The sequence below is a fragment of the Entelurus aequoreus genome, linkage group LG12, assembly GCF_033978785.1.
Source record: "Entelurus aequoreus isolate RoL-2023_Sb linkage group LG12, RoL_Eaeq_v1.1, whole genome shotgun sequence".
NCBI lineage: Eukaryota > Metazoa > Chordata > Actinopteri > Syngnathiformes > Syngnathidae > Entelurus > Entelurus aequoreus.
In genome coordinates, this window is record NC_084742.1 from 60401657 (window position 1) to 60420875 (window position 19219).

General features: G+C 45.1%; 1 protein-coding gene across 1 annotated transcript in view; it reads left to right on the plus strand.

The window, feature by feature from the left end:
- The window catches only part of LOC133662382 (anoctamin-2-like), a 203775-nt gene that overhangs the window by 47853 nt on the left and 136703 nt on the right, over positions 1-19219 (plus strand). The window contains 1 exon segment of the mRNA XM_062066334.1: positions 8607-8975. Coding sequence (XP_061922318.1) covers positions 8607-8975 — 369 coding nt within the window.

The following is a 19219-nucleotide window of genomic DNA, read 5'->3' on the forward strand; positions in this document are numbered from 1 at the left end:
ACGTTTAAAACAAAACTGTTAGTATTAATTAGTAAGTATACATTTTTTGAGCCTTTTTAGAGAAAATCATATCATTGTAGTAAATTATGCAAATTATTCGATGATGTCATGGTGACCACGCCCATAGCCACGCCCCCACCGCCACAGGTATCTTGGCAGTTTATGGGAAACACTGCACTATATATTATTACATCTACGGTATGTACAGTAGTTCCATGTACAGTAGTTCCATGTACAGTATGTACAGTAGTTCCATGTACAGTATGTACAGTAGTTCCTTTTGACAATAGAGATGTTGTCAAATCTGCCTGCAGAGTGTGTCCTCAGTGTTGTCTCCCTCTCAACTATCTGTCTAAATAAAGACTGAAACAGCCAAAGGTGAGGAGACTGCCCACTCTGTGCCAGAAGGTTCTCACTTCAGGGTTTTGGAGAAGCTGCCAAACAGCCACTTGTGTGTGTGTGTGTGTGTGTGTGTGTGTGTGTGTGTGTGTGTGTGTGTGTGTGTGTGTGTGTGTGTGTGTGTGTGTGTGTGTGTGTGCGTGCGCCGACGTAGCCGCTGATGCTCATGTTCATTCAAATGGTTACATAATACTACATCATGTACTTCTTGCTGTAATATCATCAAACGGGTGTCGCAGTGTACTTTTGTTGTACGGTATACCGGGTACTAGTATAGTACCGCCATACTAATATATCATATTCTGTACTATACCGCCTCTAAAAAGTACCGGTTCTCCTCGCCCCCCCTTTTTTTAACAGGCATGACGGCGCGTCGTCACAACATGACATTGCTGGTTTTAGGAGCAGAGGAGCATGTTGGGCAGCGCACACACACAGAGTACTTACAAGCAGACACAGTGTGTAGACAGAAAAGGGAGAATGGACGCATTTTGGTGTAAAAAGTCAAGATAACGGTGAAGTTATAACACTGAAACACCCTCAGGAAGAGCTGCTTTAAGACATGGCTAGCTAGTTAGCTGCTAACGTCCATCCGCAGTGTTTTATCTACAAACCCCGTTTCCATATGAGTTGGGAAATTGTGTTAGATGTAAATATAAACGGAATACAATGATTTGCAAATCCTTTTCAACCCATATTCCGTTGAATGTGCTACAAAGACAACATATTTGATGTTTAAACTGATAAACTTTTTTTTTTTTTGTGCAAATAATCATTAACTTACAATTTCATGGCTGCAACACGTGCCAAAGTAGTTGGGAAAGGGCATGTTCACCACTGTGTTACATGGCCTTTCCTTTTAACAACACTCAGTAAAGGTTTGGGAACTGAGGAGACACATTTTTGAAGCTTCTCAGGTGGAATTCTTTCCCATTCTTGCTTGATGTACAGCTTAAGTTGTTCAACAGTCCGGGGGTCTCCCTTGTGCTATTTTAGGCTTCACACATTTTCAATGGGAAACAGGTCTGGACTACAGGCAGGCCAGTCTAGTACCCGCACTCTTTTACTATGAAGCCACGTTGATGTAACACGTGGCTTGGCATTGTCTTGCTGAAATAAGCAGGGGCGTCCATGGTAACGTTGCTTGGATGGCAACATATGTTGCTCCAAAAGCTGTATGTACCTTTCAGCATTAATGGTGCCTTCACAGATGTGTAAGTTACCCATGTCTTGGGCACTAATACACCCCCATACCATCACACATGCTGCCTTTTACACTTTGCGTCTATAACAATCCGGATGGTTCTTTTCCTCTTTGATCCGGAGGACACGACGTCCACAGTTTCCATAAACAATTTGAAATGTGGACTCGTCAGACCACAGAACACTTTTCCACTTTGTATCAGTCCATCTTAGATGAGCTCAGGCCCAGCGAAGCCGACGGCGTTTCTGGGTGTTGTTGATAAACGGTTTTGGCCTTGCATAGGAGAGTTTTAACTTGCACTTACAGATGTAGCGACCAACTGTAGTTACTGACAGTGGGTTTCTGAAGTGTTCCTGAGCCCATGTGGTGATACCCTTTACACACTGATGTGGCTTGTTGATGCAGTACAGCCTGAGGGATGGAAGGTCACGGGCTTAGCTGCTTACGTGCAGTGATTTCTCCAGATTCTCTCAACCCTTTGATGATATTACGGAGCGTAGATGGTGAAATCCCTAAATTCCTTGCAATAGCTGCTTGAAAAAGGTTTTTCTTAAAGGCCTACTGAAAGCCACTACTACCGACCATGCAGTCTGATAGTTTATATATCAATGATGAAATCTTAACATTGCAACACATGCCAATGCGGCCGGGTTAACTTATAAAGTGCAATTTTAAATTTCCCGCTAAACTTCCGGTTGAAAACTCCTTTGGAGGAGGACGTATGCGCGTGACATAGCCAGTTTAACAGAGGTATGGCTCCCCCATTGAGGCCAATACAAAATAGCTCTGTTTTCATCTCATTATTCCACAGTATTCTGGACATCTGTGTTGGTGAATCTGTTGCAATTTGTTCATTGCATTATGGAGAAAGAAGCTCAGCCCTATGTGTGAATGCCCTATGAGCAAGCAAAGAAGAAAGTTGTCGGTGCGAAGCGGAGTATTTTGCGAGGGAAGTCAGCAACACAACACAGCCGGTGTTTCATTGTTTACATTCCTGAAAGATGCAGTCAAGATCGAAGAACTCGGACAACAGAGAATCTTACCAGGAGGACTTTGACTTCGATACACAGACGCCTGTAGAGAACTGGGACAACACAGACTCTTACCAGGATTACTTTGATTTGGATACACAGACGCAGACGCGGTACCGTGAGTACGCAGCTGCGCTTCCAAACATTTGATCGCTTGCCCGTACGTGCGTGTCACGTACGTAACTTTGGGTAAATATATAAGCTTAAAGGCCTACTGAAATGATTTTTTTTTATTCAAACGGGGATAGCAGATCTATTCTATGTGTCATACTTGATCATTTCGCGATATTGCCATATTTTTGCTGAAAGGATTTAGTAGAGAACGACGACGATAAAGATCGCAACTTTTGGTATCTGATTAAAAAAAAGCCTTGCCCCTACCGGAAGTAGCGTGACGTAGTCAGTTGAACATATACGCAAAGTTCCCTATTGTTTACAATGATGGCCGCATGAAGTGAGAGAGATTCGGACCGAGAAAGCGACAATTTCCCCATTAATTTGAGCGAGGATGAAAGATTTGTGGATGAGGAAAGTGCAAGTGAAGGACTAGTGGGGAGTTGAAGCTATTCAGATAGGGAAGATGCTGTGAGAGCCGGGGGTGACCTGATATTCAGCTGGGAATGACTACAACAGTAAATAAACACAAGACATATATATACTCTATTAGCCACAACACAACCAGGCTTATATTTAATATGCCACAAATTAATCCCACATAAAAACACCTAGGTGTTTGTTATGCTAGCTCCTAGCTACTAGCTCGAGCTAGTTATAGCTCGAGCGGGTAATATGGACGGGATCCCTAATATATAACCCGCCAATACAATTCAAACACCTGCACAACACACACACTCACTCAGCCCAAAGAACCGTTCACCTAACCCAAGGTTCATAAAGCTTATATATTTAACCAAAGTTACGTACATGACACGCACGTACGGGCAAGCGATCAAATGTTTGGAAGCGCGCGGGTGGGACCTGATATTCAGCTGGGAATGACTACAACAGTAAATAAACACAAGACATATATATACTCTATTAGCCACAACACAACCAGGCTTATATTTAATATGCCACAAATTAATCCCGCATAACAAACACCTAGGTGTTTGTTATGCTAGCTCCTAGCTACTAGCTCGAGCTAGTTATAGCAAGCGATCAAATGTTTGGAAGCGTACTCACGGTATCGCGTCTGCGTCTGTTAACGAAGTCAAAGTCCTCCTGGTAAGATTCTCTGTTGTCCGAGTTCTTCGATCTTGACTGCATCTTTCGGGAATGTAAACAATGAAACACCGACTGTGTTGTGTTGCTGACTTCCCTCGCAAAATACTCCGCTTCGCACCGACTTTCTTCTTTGCTTGCTCAGCTTCTTTCTCCATAACGCAATGAACAAATTGCAACAGATTCACCAACACAGATGTCCAGAATACTGTGGAATAATGAGATGAAAACAGAGCTATTTCGTATTGGCTTCAATGGGGAAGCCATACCTCTGTTTCACTCGCTACGTCACGCGCATACGTCCTCCTCAAAGGCGTTTTGAACCGGAAGTTCCCCGGGAAATTTAAAATGTCACTTTATAAGTTAACCCGGCCGTATTGGCATGTGTTGCAATGTTAAGATTTCATCATTGATATATAAACTATCAGACTGCGTGGTCGCTAGTAGTGGCTTTCAGTAGGCCTTTAATGAACCTTGGGTTAGGTGAACGGTCCTTTGGGCTGAGTGAGTGTGTGTGTTGTGCAGGTGTTTGAATTGTATTTGCGGGTTGTATGGACAAGAGTTAGTAGCTAGGAGCTAGCATAACAAACACCTAGGTGTTTGTTATGCGGGATTAATTTGTGGCATATAATAAATATAAGCCTGGTTGTGTTGTGGCTAATAGAGTATATATATGTCTTGTGTTTATTTACTAGCTCCTAGCTCCTCTGCTAGCTCCTAGCTCCATAGAACACGCCAATACAATTCAAACACCTGATCAACACACACAATCACTCAGCCCAAAAGACCGTTCACCTAACCCAAGGTTCATAAAGCTTATATATTTTTAAAAACTTACGTACGTGACGCGCACGTAGGTACGGTACGTGTTATGCTAGCTCCTCTGCTAGCTCCTAGCTCCATAGAACACGCCAATACAATTCAAACACATGATCAACACACACAATCACTCAGCCCAAAAGACCGTTCACCTAACCCAAGGTTCATAAAGCTTATATATTTTAAAAAAGTTACGTACATACGCAAAAAAAAGCCAAAGCTGCATACTCACAGTAGCACGTCTGCGTCTTTGTCATCCAAATCAAAGTAATCCTGGTAAGAGTCTGTGTTGTCCCAGTTCTCTACAGGCGTCTGTGTATCCAAGTCAAATGTCCTCCTGGTTAGAGTCTCTGTTATCCGAGTTCTTCCATCTTGACTGCATCTTCCGGGAATGTAAACAAAGAAGCGCCGGCTGTGTACTGTTGTTGCTGACTACGTTCGAAAAATACGTCCATTTCGCACCGACAACTTTCTTCTTTGCTTGTTCAGCTTCCTTCTCCATAATGCAATGAACATGATTGCAACAGATTCACGAACACAGATGTCCAGAATACTGTGGAATTATGAAATGAAAACAGAGCTTTTTCGTATTGTATTCAATGTGGAAGGCATACCCGTGTTCGCCGGGCTACGTCACGCGCATACGTCATCCTCAGAGGCGTTTCGAACCGGAAGTTTAGCGGCAAATTTAAAATGTCACTTTATAAGTTAACCCGACCGTATTGGCATGTGTTATAATGTTAAGATTTCATCATTGATATATAAACTATCAGACTGCGTGGTCGGTAGTAGTGGCTTTCAGTAGGCCTTTAAGTGAGGGCAGTCACAACAATGAATGACAACAAGTCAACGTTGGCACACTGCAACTCCATCAATTACTTCAAGTGCAGGAGAGCAAGAGTGGCGTCATATATCAAGGTGGGTGGCAGTAAACAACATGGCGCACTACTTCCGTACAGTGCGTCCTCTGCAATGTGCCAGTCAACACTGCAGCGTGTGCGTGCCTGCAGGCTCTTTTTCTCTCGCCGTCACGGCCGTTTCTCGCAGCGCTTTTTGTCCCCCCGTGGGGTCACCGTGTTGGACACAGTGTCACGTGCCAGCATGCGCCACACATTGGGAAGGCACAGAAGGTGACGTTGATTCAGGCCCGACGAGTTGGCCGCCTAAACGGGTTTGGACTATTTAACCAGTAGTACTGTAGTACAGGCCCGGGCCACATTTAGAGAAGAAAATGTGTCTGGGGGCCGATATATCTATTTTTAGGAACACTAATACAAAACCTCACAATAATGTCTGATTAAATGCTTAAAAACGTTATGACAGACCGCCTTAAAAAACGTAATGGAATTTTACATTTTTCTATAAACGATAAAACACTGAATATTGACAAAATATGAACGTGATCGACATATTTTACAATCAAGTGAAACGCAATAAAAACGCAACAAACAGTGGAATATGAACGCGAAGGGTATAAAATAAACCCACCTACAATCTGATTCCCCCCAGGGATCAATAAAGTACTTTCTATTCTATTCTATATACCACTAAGCTTTAGAACTTTGTTGTGAAAATCTCCTTCTGCGTCTGTGGAAAGTCTTCCCGCCCACACTGCTTGGTGCCTCGTCTGAGCTGCTGTGACTTACATTACCATAGTAACTAATTAGATGACCATAGTAACTAATTAGATTACCATAGTAACTAGTATATTATCCATAAGCGCAGATTCCAACCATTGAAATACTTTGTATAATTGAAGACTTACGGTCATTAAAAAACATCACTTTACATCTTCAAGATGATGCAGATGAGGCGTGTTGGCTGAGTTCTTGACGTTTACTTTCACAGCGTGCTCATAACCTCATTCTTAGCTGCCGGGTGGCGACATGCAACAGCACTTTTCGGGGCTACCGCGCATGCTCGTCACTCCCGTTGCATGCTGGGTAGTGTAGTTGTTATATTCCTAGCTCATAACATCACGTCTTTCCCCCTATAAAGAAATAATGTTAACTCAATAAAGTGTATTTCTTTTTTTAGCTTTAACTTTTCATTTTTTTAGCAATGTAACCACATTTGCAAACAACTTTTCTCTTCGTAGAATTCTCTTTCAATAAAGAAATAAAGTGCAAAAATGTCAAAGCATCATAACAAACAGTTATGTCAACACTTTTTTTTTTTTTTTTTTTAAACAACTTGAAAAAGCCAAGAGTTCTTAACAACTCTCAATCAGCCTCTTAGGTGGCTGAACATGTTTCTTAGGTCTAGACCAGGGGTGTCCAAACTTTTTCCACTGAGGGCCGCAAACGGAAAAATTTAAGCATGTGGGGGCCATTTTGATGTTTTTCATTTCCAAACCATAACAAAATATATGGATTTTTTGTATTTATTTTACCTTTAGGGATCCCGGGGACCATAAAGGGTCTCAGTTATTAAAATGTTAAAAAATAAGTCTAATTTGTATTGTTATTTTTTATTTAACGCTTACAGTAAATCTCCATATCAACTTAAAAAAAAAAGGTTTTATGGCTTTTCTGTCAAAAACAACTTTGTTTTTTATAGTAAAACTGAAATATGCAGTATTTAGTAATTAGAGCCCTAAAATATAAATAATGCAGGACACCATTGATTTTAATTATTTAGTATTTTTGAGTCATCACAGTGAAAAGATAAATAAAATACCACTAAATATATTTGGGATCCAAAAGGTGCCCCACTCATAAAGTGATACATTTTTATTCTTTTTTTTTTTTTTTTTTACTTTCATCACTTAAGTTACGAGATCAACTTCAGATATTTCTGTCGATTTTACGTTTGAACTATTATTTTGTTTGTTTTATGCTCTTTTGTCAAAGAAAACTTTGTTTTTATATGGCTACTACACAATATATGCAATATTTACCACATAAAACATTTTAAAGTGAAACATTTGAACTAATTGGAGCTTTGAAAATAATTAATTTTAACATGGATTTTTTGTCATTATTTTTTTTTTTTGAGCAGTGGCAAAAAAAGAAAGACAAAAGAAAAAAAAAACAGCCTGCATGGCAGCTTTCTGTCAACATTGCAACTTTTTCTCGTTAGATTTCACCTCTTTCCACTTTTTTTAATGTTCATTTTTATTTTTTATCAATAGCATTTCCAGAATGTGTGGCGGGCCGGCAAACAATTAGTTGCGGGCCACAAATGGCCCCTGGTCTAGACAGTCTCTCAACAGCAGGTGACGCGGACACTGCTGTCAGTCCTTGGTCAGCAAGGTCTGGCTCCGTGTCAGCAAGTTCTGCAGGTCCAGCGGAGTCCTGTTGAGCCTTTTCCTGAGTAATAGCTGTAGTTAGTATGTTCCAATAGCAGCAGAAGTGCACTTTTTGGAGAGCTGTATTATTTTCAGTTTTGTGCCCAAGGGGCTGATTTTATTTAACACTATATTATTATTTATACACCTATAGTGATCACAGAGACAGGTTGTTTTTGTGTTACTGTATATATTTATTTTTCTGAAAAATCCCACTTAATATAGTACGTAACAACAGTCAATATTTATTTATTTTATTTTATTTTTTTGGAGGTAACAGTCAATATTTATTTATTTATTAGATTTTATTTTTTTCTTATATAATAAAAGTGAGCTTTTGTTAAACCAAATATTGTGTGTTTTTTTCCATATACAACAACCTATCTGGACTCGATAAGAGAATCGACAAGGAATCGGTTCGATAAGAGGATTCGATAATAGGCTCGAACTCGATCATTTCTTATCAAACATCATCCCTAATTATGCTGATAGTATATATTTGTACCATGAATCAATTTGCGTGGACCCCGACTTAAACAAGTTGATAAACTTATTGGGGTGTTACCATTTAGTGGTCAATTGTACGGAATATGTACTGTACTGTGCAATCTACTAATAAAAGTCTCAATCAATCAAACTCCAGGTGGTGAGTCCGGTATGGAGCCCCAAAGACAGCGGCGAGGGCCTCCACTTCTCCGACGGCCGCCGGAAAGTCGACTACGTTCTGGTGTTCCATCAGCGGAGACACATCTCCATGCGCTCCCCCGCCAGCACCTCGGTTTCCCACGACCGACTGTCCATCGTCTCCAACGGCAACTTCCCGCCGTCGCTGGGCTCGGAGGGGAAAGGAGGCGGCGGGGAGTCTGTGAGCATCGGCGAGGTGTTTATGGAGCTGGACAGTGGAGGAGGCGACGAGGCGGCCGAGCCTGCCGACCACGACATGCATCTCATCCGGCAAGAGTTTGAGGCCAACCTGCTGGAGGCCGGCCTGGAGATAGAAAGAGACCGAGAGGTGAGTGTGATGATGATGATGATGATGATGATGATGATGATGATGATGATGATGACCACACACACTTCTTTTGTTTCAAGTCCACTTTTTGCCTGCAAAATATCATTAAAGTAGAAGTAGAGTAGAACAACAAGTTGACTTTATATGTATATATACCTATCCCCAGGTGCATGTTTTTGGAGGTGGGAGGGGCCTATCCCCAGGTGTATGTCTTTGTAGGTGGGAGGGGCCTATCCCCATGTGCATGTCTTTGGAGGTGGGAGGGGCCTATCCCCAGGTGCATGTCTTTGGAAGTGGGAGGGACCTATCCCCAGGTGTATGTCTTTGTAGGTGGGAGGGGCCTATCCCCATGTGCATGTCTTTGGAGGTGGGAGGGGCCTATCCCCAGGTGCATGTCTTTGGAAGTGGGAGGGACCTATCCCCAGGTGCGTGTCTTTGGAAGTGGGAGGGACCTATCCCCAGGTGCGTGTCTTTGGAAGTGGGAGGGACCTATCCCCAGGTGCATGTCTTTGGAAGTGGGAGGGACCTATCCCCAGGTGCGTGTCTTTGGAAGTGGGAGGGACCTATCCCCAGGTGCATGTCTTTGGAAGTGGGAGGGACCTATCCCCAGGTGCATGTCTTTGGAAGTGGGAGGGACCTATCCCCAGGTGCATGTCTTTGGAAGTGGGAGGGACCTATCCCCAGGTGCATGTCTTTGGAAGTGGGAGGGACCTATCCCCAGGTGCGTGTCTTTGGAAGTGGGAGGGACCTATCCCCAGGTGCATGTCTTTGGAAGTGGGAGGGACCTATCCCCAGGTGCATGTCTTTGGAAGTGGGAGGGACCTATCCCCAGGTGCATGTCTTTGGAAGTGGTAGGGACCTATCCCCAGGTGCATGTCTCTGGAGGTGGGAGGGACCTATCCCCAGGTGTATGTCTTTGGAAGTGGGAGGGACCTATCCCCAGGTGCATGTCTTTGGAAGTGGGAGGGACCTATCCCCAGGTGCATGTCTTTGGAAGTGGGAGGGACCTATCCCCAGGTGCATGTCTTTGGAAGTGGGAGGGACCTATCCCCAGGTGCATGTCTTCAGTGCAATTGAAATTGAACTGAAATGCTGACAGAATGTAGTATGAATGTAAGAGTAGTTTGAATTAGGGCTGGGCGATATGGCCTTTTATTAATATCTGCATATTTTTAGGCCATGTCACGATACACCGTATATATCTGGATATTTTGCCTTAGCCTTGAATGAACACTTGATACATATAATCACAGCAGAATGATGATTCTATTAGGGGTGTAACCGTACACAAAAATGTCGGTTGGGTACGTACCTCGGTTTAGAGGTCACGGTTCGGTTCGTTTTCGGTACAGTAAGAAAACAACAAAATATACATTTTTTGGTTGTTTATTTACCAAATTTGTAAACAATGGCATAACATACATATACACACAGGGTCCATTGCCAGGGTTAATGTGGTCAACATATATAAAATAAAAACTAAATAAGATAAGGCTCAGAATGGTTTCTTCACAAAACCTTTCTACATATAAAGTGCTTTTTTTGATTGATTGATTGATTGAGACTTTTATTAGTAGATTGCCCAGTACAGTACATATTCCGCACAATTGACCACTAAATGGTAACACCCCAATTAGTTTTTCAACTTGTTTAAGTCGGGGTCCACGTTAATCAACATTAAACTGCCTCAAGTTGTTGCTCAGATGAAATAAAATGACACAACTTTTCTTCTACATATAAAAAGTGCAACATTAAACAGTTTCAAGTCAACTCATCATGCTTAATTTATGACAGCATTTGGGAAGCCTGTAGTTGATTTTTATTATGTAAATGTAATATTTTTATCAACATGTGATAGCAGGGACCTTGCCATTCAAAACTAGGCTGCTGCATTACTAATGATTCATGTAACTATAGCTGAAAAAATAGTACAATAGCAATAGGAGAGACTATTCATCCCTGAACACCATGGAGTTCATGTAGGCTTAATGATGCACTTACATTATTATATCAACTATCAGAGACAGAAACTCTTCATTTAAAGGCCTACTGAAATGAAATGTTCTTATTTAAACGGGGATAGCAGATCCATTCTATGTGTCATACTTGATCATTTCGCGATATTGCCATATTTTTTCTGAAAGGATTTAGTAGAGAACATCGACGATAAAGTTCGCAACTTTTGGTCGCTGATAAAAAAGCCTTGCCTGTACCGGAAGTAGCGTGACGTCACAGGTTGACGGGCTCCTCACATCTGCACATTGTTTACACCAGCAGCGAGAGCGATTCGGACCGAGAAAGCGACGATTACCCCATTAATTTGAGCGAGGATGAAAGATTTGTGGATGAGGAAAGTGAGAGTGAAGGATTAGAGTGCAGTGCAGGACGTATCTTTTTTCGCTCTGACCATAACTTAGGTACAAGCTGGCTCATTTGGATTCCACACTCTCTCCTTTTTCTATTGTGGATCACGGATTTGTATTTTAAACCACCTCGGATACTATATCCTCTTGAAAATGAGAGTCGAGAACGCGAAATGGACATTCACAGTGACTTTTATCTCCACGACAATACATCGGTGAAGCACTTTAGCTTCGGAGCTAACGTGATAGCATTGTGCTTAAAGGATAGAAACAGAAGAAACATGCCCCTGACTGGAAGGATAGACAGAAAATCAACAATACTACTATTACTTCTACTATCAGGAGACACCGAACCAAACACTGGACCTGTAACCACATGGTTAATGCTGTCCAGCCTGGCGAAGCCTAGCAATGCTGTTGCTAACGACGCCATTGAAGCTAACTTAGCTACGGGACCTCGACAGAGCTCTGCTAAAAACATTAGCTCTCCACCTACGCCAGCCCTCATCTGCTCATCAACACCCGTGCTCACCTGCGTTCCAGCGATCGACGGCGCGACGAAGGACTTCAATCGATCATCTGTGCGGTCGGTGGCTAGCGGCGGATAGCGCGTCTGCTATCCAACTCAAAGTCCTCCTAGTTGTGTTGCTGTAGCCAGCCGCTAATACACCGATCCCACCTACAGCTTTCTTCTTTGCTGTCTCCATTGTTCATTAAACAAATTGCAAAAGATTCACCAACACAGATGTCCAGAATACTGTGGAATTTTGAGATGAAAACAGAGCTTTTTGTATAGGATTCAATGTGTCCGCATACTTCCGTTTCAACGATTGACGTCACGCGAATACGTCATCATACATAGACGTTTTCAGCCGGAAGTTTAGCGGGAAATTTAAAATGTCACTTTATAAGTTAACCCGGCCGTATTGGCATGTGTTGCAATGTTAAGATTTCATCATTGATATATAAACTATCAGACTGCGTGGTCGGTAGTAGTGGCTTTCAGTAGGCCTTTAACATAATGTCCTTTTTTTGCTGCTTCAACACAGCTCAATCAACACAGAAAAAGGTCAAGTGAAATAACAGAAAGACAGGGCTTTGCGGTCCGTAACACACACACACACACCGCAAAATGAGCTAACGTTACGCTAAAAGCGAATTAGCCTTCACCTCAAGCCAGGACTGCGAGCGAGACTGGAGAGTCCGCTGCCTGATGATTACCTGCTAAACGCTAAGCACTGACTACATGCGCTCTGAATACGCACTGCTGATTGGCTGTTACCGCTCTGTGTGTAACCAATCAGATGGTTGTGTGGGTGGGACAATGCTGGGTGCTGTGTAGAGGACTGACAGAGACAGAGGCAGAAGAAGCGGAGCAGCTTGTTAAGACTTTAGCTTAGGCGGCTACTTTATATGTTTGTGTGGAAACTCGTTCGGTACACCTCCGAACCAAACCAAACCCCCTGTACCGAAACGGTTCAATACATATACACGTACTGTTACACCCCTACCATATAGTCATTTTCTATATCGCACAGAGACAAACCTGCGATTTATCCAGTATATTCCATATATCGCCCAGCCCTACTTTCATGTCATTTGACAAGGTTGTAAACTGTAAGTAGGTTAGATATCATTATTAAAAGCGATTAAAATCTAGAGTAAGATTTCTAATTCCGTGTTAATATTATTGTGGGCCCCGGGCTCCTCTGTAGTGGAAAAGTTGGGCCCCGAGGTCAAAAAGGATAAGAACCCCTGCTCTACCGTACATCGTCCAGTGAACAAGTGTCCTCTGCAGTGGACATTTGTTTCTCGCTCCATTTCTTTTGTCAGTCACACATTTCAGGAAGAAAATATCCCTGTTTCCCTCATTCTAGTCGGCACTCGAGACTTGTTGTTGCAACCCTTCACTGTGAGTTTCCTTCCAGCTGCTAAACTTTGACCTCTTCCATGTCTCCGATATGAGACGACTCATTGGTGGTTGCGGCGTTGCGAGGGACAAACTTCGACCTCTTCCATGTCTCCGATATGAGACGACTCATTGATGGTTGCGGCGTTGCGAGGGCCAAACTTTGACCTCTTCCATGTCTCCGATATGAGACGACTCATTGGTGGTTGTGGTGTTGCGAGGGACAAACTTTGACCTCTTCCATGTCTCTGATATGAGACGACTCGTTGGTGGTTGCGGCGTTGCGAGGGCCAAACTTTGACCTCTTCCATGTCTCCGATATGAGACGACTCATTGGTGGTTGCGGCGTTGCGAGGGCCAAACTTTGACCTCTTCCATGTCTCCGATATGAGACGACTCATTGGTGGTTGCGGCGTTGCGAGGGCCAAACTTTGACCTCTTCCATGTCTCCGATATGAGACGACTCATTGGTTGTTGCGGCGTTGCGAGGGCCAAACTTTGACCTCTTCCATGTCTCCGATATGAGACTACTCATTGGTGGTTGCGGCGTTGCGAGGGCCAAACTTTGACCTCTTCGATGTCTCCGATATGAGGCGACTCATTGGTGGTGGCGGCGTTGCGAGGGCCAAACTTTGACCTCTTCGATGTCTCCGATATGAGACGACTCATTGGTGGTTGCGGCGTTGCGAGGGCCAAACTTTGACCTCTTCCATGTCTCCGGTATGAGACGACTCATTGGTGGTTGCGGCGTTGCGAGGGCCAAACTTTGACTTCTTCCATGTCTCCGGTATGAGACGACTTATTGGTGGTTGTGGCGTTGCGAGGGCCAAACTTTGACCTCTTCCATGTCTCCGGTATGAGACGACTTATTGGTGGTTGTGGCGTTGCGAGGGCCAAACTTTGACCTCTTCCATGTCTCTGATATGAGACGACGTATTGGTGGTTGCGGTGTTGCGAGGGCCAAACTTTGACCTCTTCCATGTCTCTGATATGAGACGACTCATTGGTGGTTGCGGCGTTGCTAGGGCCAAACTTTGACCTCTTCCATGTCTCTGATATGAGACGACTCATTGGTGGTTGAGGCGTTGCGAGGGCCAAACTTTAAACTCTTCCATGTCTCTGATATGAGACGACTTATTGGTGGTTGTGGCGTTGCGAGTGCCAAACTTTGACCTCTTCCATGTCTCTGATATGAGACACGACTTATTGGTGGTTGTGGCGTTGCGAGGGCCAAACTTTGACCTCTTCCATGTCTCTGATATGAGACGACTTATTGGTGGTTGTGGCGTTGCGAGGGCCAAACTTTGACCTCTTCCATGTCTCCGATATGAGACGACTCATTGGTGGTTGTGGCGTTGCGAGGGCCAAACTTTGACCTCTTCCATGTCTCCGATATGAGACGACTCATTGATGGTTGCGGCGTTGCGAGGGCCAAACTTTGACCTCTTCCATGTCTCCGATATGAGACGACTCATTGGTGGTTGTGGTGTTGCGAGGGCCAAACTTTGACCTCTTCCATGTCTCCGATATGAGACGACTCGTTGGTGGTTGCGGCGTTGCGAGGGCCAAACTTTGACCTCTTCCATGTCTCCGATATGAGACGACTCATTGGTGGTTGCGGCGTTGCGAGGGCCAAACTTTGACCTCTTCCATGTCTCCGATATGAGACGACTCATTGGTGGTTGCGGCGTTGCGAGGGCCAAACTTTGACCTCTTCCATGTCTCCGATATGAGACGACTCATTGGTTATTGCGGCGTTGCGAGGGCCAAACTTTGACCTCTTCCATGTCTCCGATATGAGACTACTCATTGGTGGTTGCGGCGTTGCGAGGGCCAAACTTTGACCTCTTCGATGTCTCCGATATGAGGCGACTCATTGGTGGTGGCGGCGTTGCGAGGGCCAAACTTTGACCTCTTCGATGTCTCCGATATGAGACGACTCATTGGTGGTTGCGGCGTTGCGAGGGCCAAACTTTGACCTCTTCCATGTCTCCGGTATGAGACGACTCATTGGTGGTTGCGGCGTTGCGAGGGCCAAACTTTGACTTCTTCCATGTCTCCGGTATGAGACGACTTATTGGTGGTTGTGGCGTTGCGAGGGCCAAACTTTGACCTCTTCCATGTCTCTGATATGAGACGACGTATTGGTGGTTGCGGTGTTGCGAGGGCCAAACTTTGACCTCTTCCATGTCTCTGATATGAGACGACTCATTGGTGGTTGCGGCGTTGCTAGGGCCAAACTTTGACCTCTTCCATGTCTCTGATATGAGACGACTCATTGGTGGTTGAGGCGTTGCGAGGGCCAAACTTTAAACTCTTCCATGTCTCTGATATGAGACGACTTATTGGTGGTTGTGGCGTTGCGAGTGCCAAACTTTGACCTCTTCCATGTCTCCGATATGAGACGACTTATTGGTGGTTGTGGCGTTGCGAGGGCCAAACTTTGACCTCTTCCATGTCTCTGATATGAGACGACGTATTGGTGGTTGTGGAGTTGCGAGGGCCAAACTTTGACCTCTTCCATGTCTCTGATATGAGACGACTCATTGGTGGTTGTGGCGTTGCGAGGGCCAAACTTTGACCTCTTCCATGTCTCTGATATGAGACGACTTATTGGTGGTTGTGGCGTTGCGAGGGCCAAACTTTGACCTCTTCCATGTCTTTGATATGAGACGACTTATTGGTGGTTGTGGCGTTGCGAGGGCCAAACTTAGACCTCTTCCATGTCTCCGATATGAGATGACTTATTGGTGGTTGTGGCGTTGCGAGGGCCAAACTTTGACCTCTTCCATGCTTCCGATATGAGACAACTCATTGGTGGTTGTGGCGTTGCGAGGGCCAAACTTTGACCTCTTCCATGTCTCCGATATGAGACGACTCATTGGTGGTTGCGGCGTTGCGAGGGCCAAACTTTGTTCTCTTCCATGTCTCCGATATGAGACGACTCATTGGTGGTTGCGGCGTTGCGAGGGCCAAACTTTGACCTCTTCCATGTCTCCGATATGAGACGACTCATTGGTGGTTGCGGTGTTGCGAGGGCCAAACTTTGACCTCTTCCATGTCTCCGATATGAGACGACTCATTGGTGGTTGCGGCGTTGCGAGGTCCAAACTTTGACCTCTTCCATGTCTCCGATATGAGACGACTCATTGGTGGTTGCTGTGTTGCGAGGGCCAAACTTTGACCTCTTCCATGTCTCTGATATGAGACGACTCATTGGTGGTTGCGAGGGCCAAACTTTGACCTCTTCCATGTCTCTGATATGAGACGACTTATTGGTGGTTGTGGCGTTGCGAGGGCCAAACTTAGACCTCTTCCATGTCTCTGATATGAGACGGCTTATTGGTGGTTGTGGCGTTGCGAGGGCCAAACTTTGACCTCTTCCATGTCTTTGATATGAGACGACTTATTGGTGGTTGTGGTGTTGCGAGGGCCAAACTTAGACCTCTTCCATGTCTCCGATATGAGATGACTTATTGGTGGTTGTGGCTTTGCGAGGGCCAAACTTTGACCTCTTCCATGCTTCCGATATGAGACAACTCATTGGTGGTTGTGGCGTTGCGAGGGCCAAACTTGGACCTCTTCCATGTCTCCGATATGAGACGACTCATTGGTGGTTGTGGTGTTGCGAGGGCCAAACTTTGACCTCTTCCATGTCTCTGATATGAGACGACTCATTGGTGGTTGTGGCGTTGCGAGGGCCAAACTTTGACCTCTTCCATGTCTCTGATATGAGACACGACTTATTGGTGGTTTTGGCGTTGCGAGGGCCAAACTTTGACCTCTTCCATGTCTCTGATATGAGACGACTTATTGGTGGTTGTGGCGTTGCGAGGGCCAAACTTTGACCTCTTCCATGTCTCTGATATGAGACGACTTATTGGTGGTTGTGGCGTTGCGAGGGCCAAACTTAGACCTCTTCCATGTCTCTGATATGAAACGACTCATTGGTGGTTGTGGCGTTGCGAGGGCCAAACTTTGACCTCTTCCATGTCTCCGATATGAGACGACTCATTGGTGGTTGTGGTGTTGCGAGGGACAAACTTTGACCTCTTCCATGTCTCTGATATGAGACGACTCATTGGTGGTTGTGGTGTTGCGAGGGACAAACTTTGACCTCTGCCATGTCTCTGATATGAGACGACTTATTGGTGGTTGTGGCGTTGCGAGGGCCAAACTTTGACCTCTTCCATGTCTCCGGTATGAGACGACTCATTGGTGGTTGCGGCGTTGCGAGGGCCAAACTTTGACCTCTTCCATGTCTCCGGTATGAGACGACTTATTGGTGGTTGTGGCGTTGCGAGGGCCAAACTTTGACCTCTTCCATGTCTCTGATATGAGACGACGTATTGGTGGTTGTGGAGTTGCGAGGGCCAAACTTTGACCTCTTCCATGTCTCTGATATGAGACGACTCATTGGTGGTTGCGGCGTTGCAAGGGCCAAACTTTGACCTCTTCCATGTCTCTGATATGAGACGACTCATTGGTGGTTGAGGCGATGCGAGGGCCAAACTTTAAACTCTTCCATGTCTCTGATATGAGACGACTCATTGGTGGTTGTGGCGTTGCGAGGACCAAACTTTGACGTCTTCCATGTCTCCGATATGAGACGACTTATTGGTGGTTGTGGCGTTGCGAGGGCCAAACTTTGACCTCTTCCATGTCTCCGATATGAGACAACTCATTGGTGGTTGTGGCGTTGCGAGGGCCAAACTTTGACCTCTTCCATGTCTCCGATGTGAGACGACTCATTGGTGGTTGCGGCGTTGCGAGGGCCAAACTTTGACCTCTTCCATGTCTCTGATATGAGACGACTTATTGGTGGTTGTGGCGTTGCGAGGGCCAAACTTTGACCTCTTCCATGTCTCTGATATGAGACGACTTATTGGTGGTTGTGGCGTTGCGAGGGCCAAACTTAGACCTCTTCCATGTCTCCGATATGAGACGACTTATTGGTGGTTGTGGCGTTGCGAGGGACAAACTTTGACCTCTTCCATGTCTCCGATATGAGACGACTCATTGGTGGTTGTGGTGTTGCGAGGGACAAACTTTGACCTCTTCCATGTCTCCGATATGAGACGACTCTTTGGTGGTTGTGGCGTTGCGAGGGCCAAACTTTGACCTCTTCCATGTCTCTGATATGAGACGACGTATTGGTGGTTGTGGAGTTGCGAGGGCCAAACTTTGACCTCTTCCATGTCTCCGATATGAGACGACTCATTGGTGGTTGCGGCGTTGCGAGGGCCAAACTTTGACCTCTTGCATGTCTCCGATATGAGACGACTCATTGGTGGTTGCGGCGTTGCGAGGGCCAAACTTTGACCTCTTCCATGTCTCCGATATGAGACGACTCATTGGTGGTTGCGGCGTTGCGAGGGCCAAACTTTGACCTCTTCCATGTCTCCGATATGAGACGACTCATTGGTGGTTGTGGCGTTGCGAGGGCCAAACTTTGTTCTCTTCCATGTCTCCGATATGAGACGACTCATTGGTGGTTGCGGCGTTGCGAGGCCAAACTTTGACCTCTTCCATGTCTCCGATATGAGACGACTCATTGGTGGTTGCGGCGTTGCGAGGGCCAAACTTTGACCTCTTCCATGTCTCCGATATGAGACGACTCATTGGTGGTTGTGGTGTTGCGAGGGACAAACTTTGACCTCTTCCATGTCTCCGATATGAGACGACTCATTGGTGGTTGTGGTGTTGCGAGGGACAAACTTTGACCTCTTCCATGTCTCCGATATGAGACGACTTATTGGTGGTTGTGGCGTTGCGAGGGCCAAACTTTGACCTCTTCCATGTCTCTGATATGAGACGACTTATTGGTGGTTGTGGCGTTGCGAGGGCCAAACTTAGACCTCTTCCATGTCTCCGATATGAGACGACTCATTGGTGGTTGTGGCGTTGCGAGGGCCAAACTTTGACCTCTTCCATGTCTCTGATATGAGACGACTCATTGGTGGTTGTGGCGT